At 41.2% G+C, this 14,345-nt stretch overlaps 1 protein-coding gene across 1 annotated transcript in view; it reads right to left on the reverse strand.

Annotated features, from left to right (window-relative positions):
* The window catches only part of gogo (thrombospondin-1 like protein golden goal), a 415,587-nt gene that overhangs the window by 186,674 nt on the left and 214,568 nt on the right, over nucleotides 1-14,345 (reverse strand). Inside the window, exon 3 of the mRNA XM_083119501.1 lies at nucleotides 12,672-12,817. Within this exon, the coding sequence (XP_082975627.1) occupies nucleotides 12,672-12,720 (49 nt within the window). The 5' untranslated portion in view covers nucleotides 12,721-12,817. The remainder of the gene's footprint in view (nucleotides 1-12,671; nucleotides 12,818-14,345) is intronic.

Here is a 14,345-nt window from a genome sequence, read left to right on the forward strand (position 1 = left end):
CCTTGGACGAAAAGTCCCAGCGCAGCTTCCCTTCTACTCTTCAGCTCGGCCCATAAGGAAGAACGGTCAACTCTCCCCCTCCCCTCCTCGCGGTAGTACAGTGCACAGGAGTCGCGGGTCTGCACAGGTTTCTTTCCTTGTGATTCAGTTCGCCTTATCAAGGTCGTGCAGCAAGCAATTATTTTTCGTCTTCCGATAGGAAAAAGCTTGCCTCTCGCTTACGTGGATGAACGCGTAGCACAGATGATTCTTTGGTTGGTCCTTTATGTTTCGTCCTTCAGCAACTTAATCAAAGCACGAATCATTCTCATCGCCAAACACACTGTATTTTTTTAATTGATGTAACACATGTAAACTGAAAAAGAGAGAGAGAGAGAGAGAGAGAGAGAGAAAGAGAGAGAGAGAAAGATATACATAAACGTTTTCTTACAACAAACGTTTGTTTTCCTATCGTATAAAGTGAACGCACATGTTAAAATTCATCTTGCATAGATAATCAAATTAGAACAAATCCACGTAAAGTGATTTAGTATGCAGAACATAAATATATTTGTGATAAATACATAGTTAATCAGTAAATGCCAATAACCAGGACTTCTGTCACGCCGAATCTTGTTTACGGATGTTTTCAAACGTTTTGTTTTACAATTTCATTTTTTCACTGACATCCAAAACGAAAATACGTATTATAATTTAATGACTTTCAAAATGTCAAAATACTGTAATGTTACTATGCTGCCGATCACAATTATGAGGCTTCTTCGAACCAGGGTTTCGGAGCGGAGCGGATCAACGCTCCAGCTGTTGCCCACGCTCAGGAGCGAGGAGCGAGATTCTAAGAAATGGTTCGCTCCACTCCGGAGTGGAGCAGCGGGTATTGGAAAGTTTCTCGCTCCGCTCCGGAGCGAGGAGCGAAATTTTAGAAAATAGTTCACTCCGCTCCGGAGCGGAGCGCTACCTTGACACGCTCCGCTCCGGATCGGAGCAGAGGAAGTTGGAAAATTTCTCGCTCCGCTCCGGAGCGAGGAGCGGAATTTTATAGAATGGTTCACTCCGCTCCGGAGCGGAGCGATACCGTGTGACGCTCCGCTCCGGAGCGAGATTATAAGAACTTGCCCACTCCGCTCCGGAGCGCTCCTAGGTTGGATAATACGAGTGTATACAGAAAACTAACGATCAAGGGTTCCGAGTACATTAGTAATTTTGTTTGTGGAATTTGTACGGCATTTGAACATCGCCTGTTATTGTTGTTATAAAACTGATTATTACTAAAGCTAACGCCACGGAAACAGTCCAGTCAAGATCACGTCACTCACCTACAGTGTTGCCAATAAGCAAGGAATAATCCTTACACAATACACCAGGGAAGGCACAATCAACCGCATACGTACAACGCGCAATGTGTCAACTGTGAAGCGTAGAAGAAGTGTGGAAAACCTGGAGAACCAGGGGTGTGTAGGAGGCAAGGGGAAGCTTTGATCTTCACTGGACTGTTTTCGTGAAGAGAGCGATATTATTATTATTATTATTATTATTATTATTACTATTATTATTATTACTATTTTCATTATCACTTTTACTACTCTACTACTACTTCTGGGGACAATATATTTCAATAGCAGGTGTGCCACCTGTGGTTTTATAAGTTGAGAGAATGGAACTCTCATTTCCTGCCACCAGGGATCGCGACTAAAACTCATTTCCGTTCGACTTCTGGTTCGGGCTAAGCACTTCGGCATATCGGTCCGACGTTACAGTCCACACCGTGGGAGAAGTGAGTTATTCCGGAATATTGGTTCGAGTAACATTGGTCAAACTACTGCAGAGAATCCATTTGACCTTTCGAACGCCAGGAGCACGCAGAGGAAAGACGAAACAACGTGTACAGAGGAAGATGACAGGCAGACAGGTGTTCATGCAAAACAAAACACTCGCTGGTGCATGATTGCCATATCTAACTTTCTTTGCGCTGGTTATGATGATACTTTGAATGTAGCGAAAGATAAAAGTTTAAAGTAATTGGGAATTCAGGTTGCTAATTTTCACTGTATGTTTGTTCCGGCATAACTCTCGAACGCCTGGAACGATTTCAACCAAACTTGGAACACGTATCACTTGCAATCTCGAAAGAAATACTGTGTAAGACATCTCTGGCACCCCTAGGGGTGAGGGTGGGAAGGGTTGACATGTAAAACGATCGATATTAGTGTGGAATCCATAGTTTTCGGGGTCGTTAAGATGAATAGTGACACTCCCAATGCCGTTCAACTCCAAAACACCCCTGGAAACCCTAGGGGTGGGGTGAGAAGGGGGCGACATGTAAAAATAATAAAAAACGACCGATATTAGTGTGGAATCAATAGTTTTCGGGGTCGCTAAGATTAATAATGACACTCTCAATGCCGTTCAATTCCAAGACACTCCTGGCACCCCTGGGGTGGGAAGGGGGTGACATGTAAAACGAGCCCGACCCTGTGGCCGAGTGGTTAGCACATCGCGCTATGACGCCAGGGGTTCCGGGTTCGAATACCGGCTGGGCATGGATGTTTGTGAGTGGCCATTCATCAAGTTCATCATATCATCACTCATTCTCATCTTCGCAAATTAGCCAAAAGTGGCACAAGAAGCGAAGTAAAATAAAGCAAATCAATCAATTAATTAGTTAGTTCTACTATAGACCTTGAATGATTACCAAGGTTTCAGATGCATGGAACTAACGATTAAAGATTTTATTTGTCGTTGTTGTACATTGTTTGCAATAATTGTAGACAGCTTATAATTCCACTAACCGAGACTGTTTCGGAAGGATCCCTCCATCCGTGTTAAAAAATATTTTAAATGCCCATAAATCAAAGTTCACAGGCACACATACTATGCACATACTTTTAGAAGAGAACACATATTTTAAAACGTCTCTTTAAGAAAGTAACAATACGCGTAAGCCAGAGTCGGTGTAGCACACTTTTAATACGATTGGCAACGCTGCATCTCCCTCGAAAAGGCAACGATCTGTCTGCCAAGTACGTACAACAGCAGAAGTCATGACGCAATGCACCTGCCAAGGAGCGAGCAAGACACTACGCGCCAGTTTCCTCCACCTTTCCTCTTGAAAGGGGAACAAGAAGGCCAATCCGCTAGCCGGTAGCACTGACGTCAGTCACCTACACAAGAAGCGCAGAACACGAAAACAAACAGGGCTGTCGTGTGGGGGAGGTAGCATAAGCAAACGTACAATCCCGCAACACTGATTGCTTGAACGGGTTCATATCCAAATTAAGATAAGGATGAGATATGATGAAATTGAAGAAGGGTCAATCACAAAGAACTCCAATTCCCAGACTGGAGTCGTGAAGCGTTGAGATAACCATTGATGTGGGGGTAGGGCCCAACACATTCCCAATCTCGCTCGGCCATTTGGAGGTGATGTGATCAGCACCACGCTCCGGCCACCTTCCCCCCCCCCCCCGAGGGTTTCCCCTAGTTATCCATTTATTTGAGTCTGGGTTAGCCCAGGAGCCGCTATATGCTGGGACAAGGCCGGAATAATTTCGAAGTTAGATCATCCACCGCGGGATTCAAACCCTGGTCTCCAGCGTTGCAGTCAGACGCCCTACCGACTAGACCAGCAGTTGCGGTTACACCATTCTTATATAAAAATAACTATCTCACCGGATATGAGCTTGCACTTCAAATGCTCCGATTGCGGATCAGAGCACTATTGTATCTCGCCCCGCTCCGGATCGCATCGTGCATGTAAAAATAAGTAACCACTCCGCTCCGGAGCGGAGTGCTGTAGTACCATGCTCCGCTCCGGAGCGGAGTGGTATCGCACCACGCTCGGCTCCGGATCGGAGCGTGGAAGCAGAAACATCCAACCACTCCGCTCCGGAGCGGAGTGCTGTCGTCCTACGCTCAGCTCCGGATCGGAGCGTGCACGTAAAAATTACTAACCACTCCGCTCCGAATCGGAGCGTGCAAGCAAAAATATCCAACCACTCCGCTCCGGAGCGGAGTGCTGTCGTCCCACGCTCCGCTCCGGAGCGAGGAGCGGAGTAGAACTGACGCTTCGAAATCGCTCCGGAGCGCTCCTTTAGTACGCTCCGCACTCCGTTCCGAAACCCTGCTTCGAACACGCCTTCGATAACGGTATTTGCTATTCGTAACGGATATGTGTATCACTTTTTCGAAACAGACTTTTGTGGAGGGAAAGAACTGTAACGTTACAAAAATAACGAGCACAATTATACGAGAGACCTATGTTATTCTCTCCGGAACACGGCATCGGACACGGTATTGCACATCGGAACGTCTGTATGATACCAGCTATCAATAACGTTGTTGCTTTGAAGCAAGGAGTGTAACGTTTTTACAGTCGTGGCCTCAATTAAGTTACTGGTTAATTGTAACGTTACTATTACTTTCCATACACACTAAAGTTACTAGTCAATACGTGACAAACTTGTTTCTTACCCTGTAACGTTACTGGTTGCCGGCAATGGATGTAACGTTAAAGCGTCACCTAACGACCTACTGCTTTACAGATCAGTTATGGTTCGGTACCGTTATGCACACCTGTAACGTAATGTTCATATACCTGAGGTAACGTTTCTGTTCACGAAAAAAGTTATTCTGTTTCTGGTTGTAACGTAACGGAAACCGTAATTGAAAATACCGTTCCATTTCGTTACGTTACGACTCCCTGGTTCGTACAACCACATTCATTCTTCAATGTAAAAAGAAAACAATACTGAACAAACAAGTTTCATAAGTTTTATTACTGAAGAAAGGGAAAGTTTGATTCAACAATATTTCCTTAGTATTTTGTACTTAATTTAGTCACTACTGTTTCCACCATGGCCATACTCGTTTTTGCCGTGCAGTTCTCTCACGCCCATTCATCTTCAATTTATCCAAGTGTGGACGGGAATTCTCTTCATGGGCATGGAAACCATCCTGGAAGTTTACGTCACCAATTTTTAAATCACGTACAAGAAATACCGACCGTACAATTTCCTTTTTAGTTCATGCATCGGCTCATCAAAAAATACTACGAATCGGAACGCCAGATCTAACTTTTCAGGAGCAATTTCATCACGCCTGTAGCCATCGTACCACGAAATTGGTACATTTTCCTACCGGTGCGCTTTCAGCGCTCATATTTTTTGATAAGTTACGAACATGACGTCAGAGATTCCAAGTGAAATCACCCAATAGAACTGATCATTCATCCTGCCGGTCTCGCACCCAAATGACATCTCGTCCCAGTCCACAGGGTTTGCAATAAAATGCGTTTTCGGTCTAAATCACGCAGGACCCGAGTGAAGAACAAAAAGCGCGTTATTTTCGATCCGCAAAAAAAATCGCTGATCATTCAGAACGTGAAAAAAACGACGCGTACTCATCATCGCCCCAATAACTTCCCCCGAGTGGACGCGGGGTAGGAAATATGAGAGATCGTTACGGCGAGAGCGTGTCGCATAACCTGGCAGGGTTCGAGGAGCATCGGGTGGAAATTAGTGGCGGACCGCAACACAGCATGACGTTTTGATTTCAACAATACACAACATGAACATTGCATCAACGCCCCTGGCCCCCCTCCACCCCCAGACGGGAGAGATGCATTGTGGGAGATCGTCGAAATGTAATAACAAGCCGCAGCACATCACCCGCCGGGACAGGACACATTGCTGGATGCGATGGGTAAACAATTCACCGCCGTGACGTCATGAATCTTCTCACCTGATCCGCTAAGCTTCGCAGTACATTTGTCCGGTGTAGTGAAAACCTGTGTAGCGGAAGAGCACTTTCATTTACGCGGCTTAGAGTGTCACGCATTAAAAATTAAAGTACGTACAATTAGCGTTGCGGTGGGCGAGAAATTACTCTTGTTTTTCCTTTGTGGGTTTAGTAAACAATAGGATTAAGTAATTAATGATAAGAGGAGGCAGTGTAAAGGTAAACTCGACCGAATACAGCGTGTTCAAAAAGTGACGCAACCTTATGGGGAATCTCATGGATTGTTCTTGTCTCGTTACAGGTGCTGAATAACTGAGCAGCCATGGGCTATACGTTGCAACAGCGTATATTCATTGTACATCCGCACCAGCAGTTATGCTTTGACCCAGAGAAGTACGGACTAGATGCTCTAAACAAATCCTCCATCAAGTGGCTGTACGACAAGTTCCAGGTGAAGGGAAGTGTAGTGGACGCACCGAGAAGCGGTCGATCAAGGTTGTTAACAGAAGAAACAGTGCGAAGCCTTTCAAGCCAGTCCGGGCTCTCCATTGGCAGTGCACACACGGCGTTGCGCAAGTGTTTGAAATTGTACCCCTATAAAGTTAGAGCGGTCCAGCAACTGCTGCCTGAAGACCTGAATACCCGAAAAGACTATTGTCGTTGGTTCATGGAATCCGTAACACCAGAAGGGAAGGAACTCGATGATTGGTACTGGACTGATGAGGCATGGTTCCATCTGGATGGAAACATTAATGCCCAAAATTCTCGGGTATGGGCCATTGACAACCCACATGTAATGAAGGAGTTGCCTCTGCATTCACAGAAAATTGGCGTTTGGTGTGCCATATCACGTAGTCGCGTGTTCAATACATTCTTTGAACAGACAGTGATCTCTGAACGGTATGTAACAATGGTTAGAGAATTTGTTAACACGTTGTCAGCTGAGAAGTTGGAAGGCACATGGTTTCAACAGGACAATGACACAGCCCACACAGCTGGGAACACAATGCGTTACTTGGAAGAATGTTTCTCCAGGACGACTGATATCAGTGGGGTTATGGCCACCGCGATCTCCAGATTTATCGCCTCCAGACTTCTTCTTGTGGGGTTATTTTAAGAACTCCGTCTACGTTACTCATCCGCACAGTATTCCGGAATTGAAAGACAATATTCGTAGCTGTGTTTCAACAACATGGTTCGTCGTCGTCGACAAAACGGCAGTCACTTCCAGCACTTAATGTAAAAAGAGTAATAAGAAATGTTTTCCCATAAGGTTGCGTAACTTTTTGAACACCCTATATGTTCTAAACAAAATTGCATAATTCAGAGCAATGCATTACAATGTAACAATTTTCATCTTGCGTATCTGTACGTTAGTAGTGAACATTAAATTCTTGAAGTTTCGTTTAAAGCATATCGGACTCATAACTAGACTTCGGATTTTAGGTTTTGTGCAGATAAAGAACAAAAAACAAGTTACGTCAGCGTTTCATTAAAAATAGCAGCAACTGATGAATTTTTATAGAGCCCAAAATAACCTATTTTGCTTGTTACAACCTATTTTACGTCTAAGAGCCTAAATCAAACCTTTCTTTAGGTTCTTATATACATGTGTATATTTCAAGGTTTTACAGGGTTTTTACACACAGAGGTATTTGTTCAGTTTGGTGACGTAAAAATTCAATGACTGACTGACTTGTTTGAAATATACTCTCTGTCATTTCCCATCCTCTAAGTTCATGATATTTTCTTCAAAGCTAGAAAAAAAGCAAAATGTCTGGCTCCACTGTTGCCTGCACACAGTGGCGTGCCTAGGATTCCCAAAACCGGGAGGAAGGGGGCTTACGTATACTTTTTTTTAGTAGCCAGTTCTCATTTTGCCATCTTTTTCTGTCTTAACGTTCGTCTTTTTAGGAATACTGGGCCAGAAGGGGGAGTATGAGCCCCCTCTGGCTATTCTGATCCTTGTGGTCTTGCTCACTTTCGGTGCTTTGTGGCATTCGGCATTCGCACCTTCTGAAGTAACATTTCAGCATTCAAATTTGAACCACTGAAAGTGGCGTGTCCGAGCGAAAGTTGGTGAGGGTCATTTATAAGATTCAGCGTCAAAAGAAGTTGGTGAGGGTCATTTATGAGATTCAGCATCAAAATATGTTGGTGAGGGTCACTTATAAGATTCAGCATCAAAAGAAGTTGGTGAGGGTCATTTATAAGATTCAGCATCAAAAGAAGTCCACCTGAAGAGATGTATATCAAAATATGAATTATTCGTCTTCTATTAACTGACAAGGAATTCTACCAAATTGGAGCTATGCGTAGAGCTCCGAGTTCTTAATAAAAGCTTGAGACAGAAGTATTTTCAAAATTCGCCCAAGTTGTCTTAACGCCTAATAGGAGTGTTTCAGGAATGTGAAATTGTTGAAAAAACACACACAAAGAATCTAAAAACCTTTTTTGAGAAATTAGCTGATTGCGATTGGAACAAGGACGTCGTAAAAGAACAAAAATACTTTATTAAGAGAGACGGAAAATGTCCATAACAAGAAGAAACAAGAATGTTTAAGAAGATTACGTTCTCTGTACCGGTTGCAATTACTGCACGAAAGCACCTTTCAGACTACCATTCTTGTAACATTTATTCACTATTTAAAAACCAGGTACTGTATTTAACAGGAAAGAGAATTAACTAACGCTACTAAAGTCCTACTGAAAAATGCGGTTGACTATTTTGTTCCTTTCTGCTGTCCTCATTTTGTGCCATTAATTGATTCCCTCTGCCTCTTTGAAAGAGTCTTCCTCCGGCCCTCTTCGCTAGAGAAAGGGTTCCATGAAACAAGAGACGAGATGAATAATTGGATGTTAAAGGAAACCAAAAACGCCGTTTAACTTTCCGAAGTGAAAGTACTGGCAGGAGAGGGTTAAAGAAGAAATGGAGGACGCAATTAAAAGTTTTTGATGAGGACGTTAAATGAGCTTATCAACAGAGAGATATCTTTTTGTCCCGTGAAGTTCTCTTTCTCGATCCAGGACGGCTGAGTGGAGAGTCGTTGAGACAAAGACGTATATTGTAGCGCTTTGTGGGACGAATGGCGTGAACATTAAAACGTAAAATCTCTAACAATTTCTATAGCTTCTGCAACTGTCATCAAGATTTCAGAAAAAGTTGAAACTCCTTCGGTTAATTTTAAAAAAATATTAATACACTCCAACAGGTTCAGCAACAATCAGCAAGTGGAAGTGGAGGATCTTTCCGCTTTCAAACTAGAATTTAGACCAGAGACTCAAATTTATCCCGTAAATTCGAACAAGTGTTCTCGGCTTACCAGCCAGGTAAAATTGGAGTTGGCTTCCAACGTTCCGAGGGCATACATTGCTCTCATCTTCAGGGAATGTAGAACAAACGTTGGAAGCTAACTCCAATTTAACCTGGCTGGTAACCCGAGAACACTTGTTCCAACCACGTCGCCAGGAAAGCTACAATTCCTATTATCCCGTAAACTTTGTAATGAATTAGACATAATAACCTCAGGCCTTTCAAATATGAGCAAATTTTGAATGAAAACGAATAGAACTATTGAAGATATACTTCTAACGATAATTTGCAAGAAATGGAGACATCAAACCATGATTTTACGTTTCCGTATGTTACGTGAACTTCAATAACAAATAATAGTACATCTTTAACTGTGCCAAGAGAGAGAGAAATAAGGGAGGAGAGAAAGAAGGTGTCTCTATCTCTCTCTATTTCTTTCATTGGAGAGAGAGAGGAGAGAGAGAGAGAGATATATATATAGTTTATGATTGTTTATATAGATAACACATCACTGAGCTAAAGCAGTGTTTACATATTTACACCAATGTAAAAAAATCCGTCCTTAGCACTTTGTTACCTACGATAGAAACCAGGGCCTCTTTGTTACCACGAAACACGCAGGTATTTGGCCATATCATTTGTTTAGAAGCTCAGAATAGGACCTGATGCGAAATTACGTAAAGAACAAGAATAAATACATAGTATAGGGCAGTCAAGTTGATTCGTGTGGTTAAACTGGCATAATGCACTTCATCTCTTTTCTCAGAATTGCATTATGAAATATTATTCGATTCATATTATTCACCACTTTCAGGCAATGAAATACAGAAGGAGACTGCCATTATTGAAAATACATCGGTGTCACTGACTTATGCAGGACTTTTTTCGTGCATAGCTGATTTCTAGGGGGCGGTATACACAATAAGATATTTCGTATATCAACAACTTTTCACTCTCGAAATCGGGGGCCATTTTAAGGTGGGTTTCCATTTACCAGTTAGTTCTTTCCCGAATTCTTCACTGCTTTATCTGAAAATGTTAATTTTATCAAAATTTCGGAGCAGGCTGCAGCCCCTTTAGCCCCCCTCTGCGCACGCCAGTGATTGGAGACGAAGATAACAGTACTAATAACAATCTCTCTGTTTAGCGAGCAAGGTTCAGGGTAATAGCTAACAACAACAGAAAAAGAGTCAAATCTGATTAAATACAATTAAAGAGAAACAAATACATAACTTCTCATGAACACACTTTTACGCACAAAAAAGCAATGAATGTTAGTAATTACACATAAAGGAACGCGTCCCCTCCCTCACGGTTGCATGTATGCATGTGTACGCACATACGTACAACGAACGCAATGAAACCAAAAGCAATTTGCAAGAATATCGATCATGTCAGCAACATGAGAAGCATTCGTTTGTTGCGACGCGTTTCCCACGATGAATGTATATGTGAACGTGTCAGGTGTAGCACATGACGCGGAAACAGCACCCTCGACACGACTGATTGGGTTGGCGATGCGTGCTTTGTCTCACGTTTTCGTTTGAACCTTGACTGTGGATATATGAAGATGGTCACCGAAGACTTCTTAGAGTGATCAATGTACACTACAGGACACGGCCATGCAACTATAAAACTGCTTTCATTTGTTCATGCCTACAGAAACCCTTCACACGGTGTTCTTCATCTGTGTGCATTCCGGCGTGCTGTAAACTGTACTTTTCTTAAAAGATTAATCCAAATAATATTGGATTTGTAATCAGGGGCGCCGACTTGTCAAAATTATTGGGGGGGGGGCTCTGATCACTGAAATAAATGAATGAATGACTCACTCCCTCCCTTTTTTAAAAATAAAAATTACGTTTTCGTATAGCAGTTTTTATTATAGTACTCCTCATGCAAATGAAATGTAACATGGAAAAGTGTGTCTGCTAATTTGTTTTTTAGATAACAATTAACATTTTTATTTAAAAGTAGGCTATGTATTTACATTAAGAGGCCAACATAACAGTTTTATGCCGACCTCGGTAGCCGAGCGTGTTGGGTGGTCGTCTCAACTCGCTTTGATCCGGAGGTCTCGGGTTCGAGTCCCGGCGAGGGCATGGGTGTGTTTTAATGTCCGCAACAGACTTGTAAAGAAAGGATATGTGACGGGTGCAAAGAACCTTAGGGTTGACGTACCCATAAAAATAGGGAATATTTACAATATTTAACAGTTTTATTTAATTATTTACATAAATGCTAACACAAATCGCAGGAAAATAGTTTCCTTTTTTGTTCTTGCTACAATATTTTACTTTTTAAATTTAATTTTGCAATAATAAATAAACACATAGCACACCGTCCTTTAGCAATAATGCCTTTGATCATAGCCGTTCCCGCTTTCGCAATAAAGACTTTTCATAAGCTTTCCTTGCGTACTTTACTGCAAGCCAGTGTTAAAAAAAAACTTTAGAATTATTTTCCCCTTATTCTTTGGGCTAGAGGAAGAGATTTCTAGGATAACTAAATATCGTACATATCAATATTGCCTGAAAGTCGTGTTTACGACCTCAAATTGTTCAGAATTCACTAAACAACATACTGGTACAATTGTCATATCACCTCGTTATTTTGAAACTCTTTTTAGTATAAATGTTAACAATACTCATAATTATATAGTAATAAGTCATGTGTTTTGCTGTCTCCGTTCATAGCCCCCCCCCCCCAAAGTTGATGGTTTAGCGGTCTCAGCCCCCCAAATTTGATGGTCTAGAACATTTCAAATGTGTATTTAAAGTTAAGTTCATGTAGCACAATTCACAGTAAACTTTACAAGAGAAGCAAAATAATACATTACATCCTCTTAAGCAAAATTATTTGAGGGGCTCTGCGCCCACATCAATAACATTGGGGGGGGGGGCTTTGAGCCCCCCGAAGTCCCATGGAGTCGGCGCCTATGTTTGTAATTATTTCAAAGCTCAATTCTTAAGTTTTATTCATTGATTGATTTTGAACTTAAGTTCTTAAGTTCAAAATCAATAGTCAATGAAAATCAAGCATGATTTTTAACGCAAAATTTTAAATAATAATTTTCCATTTCATTTGTTAAAATACCAGGATGTAACATACTAGTTCTAACATTAGTGCTATCATTTATTTTTCTGTGTTAGGAACGTACCTAACCTACTTTCACGTTCGAAAAAAATACTTCTAGAATCATTCAGACGAGTTGAGAAACAAATGTTCAGCGGATACTGTGAAATTCAAATTTAACATTAAGATTTTTATTAAAATTCTGAAATACTATCTCCAAATAAAAAGGTCGAGTTTAGTGCGAGTAAAGTTTCGTTGCACATGCAAAATATTTTGTCGCAAAGTAGTTCTTAACATTCAAGCTATTACCAAAAAAGTATTAAAATTATTTGACAACAAAGTTTACATGTTTCATGTTAGACATGTATATGTAATACTTTTGAATTTAAATTATTATACACTACATATTTCTCTAAATATTTCCCAGGATTTTAACGGGTAAAACTCTCTTTCCGCCCCAGACACTTCGTTGAACTGGAGTTCCCAGCGATGAACAAGACGCCTTGCCACCCCCTCCCCTAAAAGGAAAACAATTTCCAATACTTACTGTTGATCAAGGCTGCGATGATCACAAAAGTCCTCCATTTTATCCACATAGCTCGGGCTCAGCAGAGGACACGCATTCCGAGGACATCACTTCTGTCTTGTGACATCACTTCCGGCCAATCACGTAGCCATTTCCTCCTCTGAGACCTGCAACCAAAGAGAAGCACTCGTGTCAGAAGCTAGTTTGTTCCAAAACAACACATGGGTGACCACCTCAAATAGGGCAGGCGTTAACCTTTGACCTCTCGGATATCGGCCGTTTTGAGTGAGCGGATATGGATCCTGTTTTTATGTGATGTCCTTAAAGAAACGAAAATAAAAATTTTCTCATTTATGGGGATTTTTTTTAAAAAATGATTATTTACGAAACATGCTATTTTCAGTTGTGTATATCGAGAACTAATCAAGGTAGAAATATGAAAGTTTTCTTTCTCTTTTCCAGATAGAGTCATAATCGGTCAAAACAACATTTCGAACAATTTTCGACGACACGTTTGAAGTGTTGCATATTCAAACATGAAAAGCAAAAACCACTGTCAAATCGATATTGCTCGTTTTAAGGTGATGCCATTTCTCCATACAAGGAAGACAACTTGTTCACAAAATTACATGTAGGGGCACTGACGAGTTCCAATTCTGGGTACACGTCCTGTGCCTCGTCCTACATGCATTGACTCGTACGAAAACATTGTTTTGCGTTACGTAGCAATGACATAGACATAGCCACAAACATAACTTTTGAGCGAATACTACATTCCTCCTAACACATAAAATTTTCTTCCTTACATGGAAAACCATCACCAATATTTAATCTTTCTAGTTTAATTGATTCTATTGATTTAAGAATTGGAAAATGTTGCGTTTAATAAATAAACATTAAAAACAAATCTTCACAACAAATTGGACAAACTTATTTTTTCTCCAAAAATATTTGTACTGGCGTTATGAAAATAGGATTCACACTGACTCATTAAAAGTTTCAGAAATCTTTGAGGTCAAAGGTCAATATTACCTACATGCCAATTGCATAGCAAAATGTCTCACGGGTAGAATAGGACAGAAGAGAATAGAAGACATTTTTTTCTTCTGTCAGATCATTTTCTAGGTTCTGGCACATACACTTCGTATCACACCTAATATAGTAGCGTATTTAGGGAAAAAAATCAGAATGGATTTTTCACATGATCATAACTGTTTTAGAACGATATGCGATGGACACACATACAGTAAAACCTCGTTAATCCGGACTATTGGGGGTTAAGTTGACCGGTTTAACGAAAGTCCGGATTAACTGAAGTAACCTAAAAGAACAGTAGAAAGTGCATTAAAACACCGTTTATAGCAACATCACGTTTATGATGGTGTATTTAAAGGGCATAGGCCTAAATACACTCAACAGTACAGTACAAAGTCTGCGGGAAACAGAATTTCAGTAGTGGTTGACTGCCTTTTCTTTGGGAAGTTCTCTTGTTGACTTCTAGCCACATTTAAAACCTTCCATCCTCCTTTTCTTTTTTTTTTTTTGGCCTGTCCGGAGTAGACGAAGTCCGGCATATCGGGGTCCGAATTAACGAGGTTTTACTGTACTACCTGAAGAAAAAGCGACACTAAATTCCAACACACATACTACCTGGGTAAAATTACGGTGGCAGGAAATACATTTTTAAAGTAATTG

This window comes from Lepisma saccharinum, chromosome 3, assembly GCF_977018435.1.
Source record: "Lepisma saccharinum chromosome 3, izLepSacc3.1, whole genome shotgun sequence".
NCBI lineage: Eukaryota > Metazoa > Arthropoda > Insecta > Zygentoma > Lepismatidae > Lepisma > Lepisma saccharinum.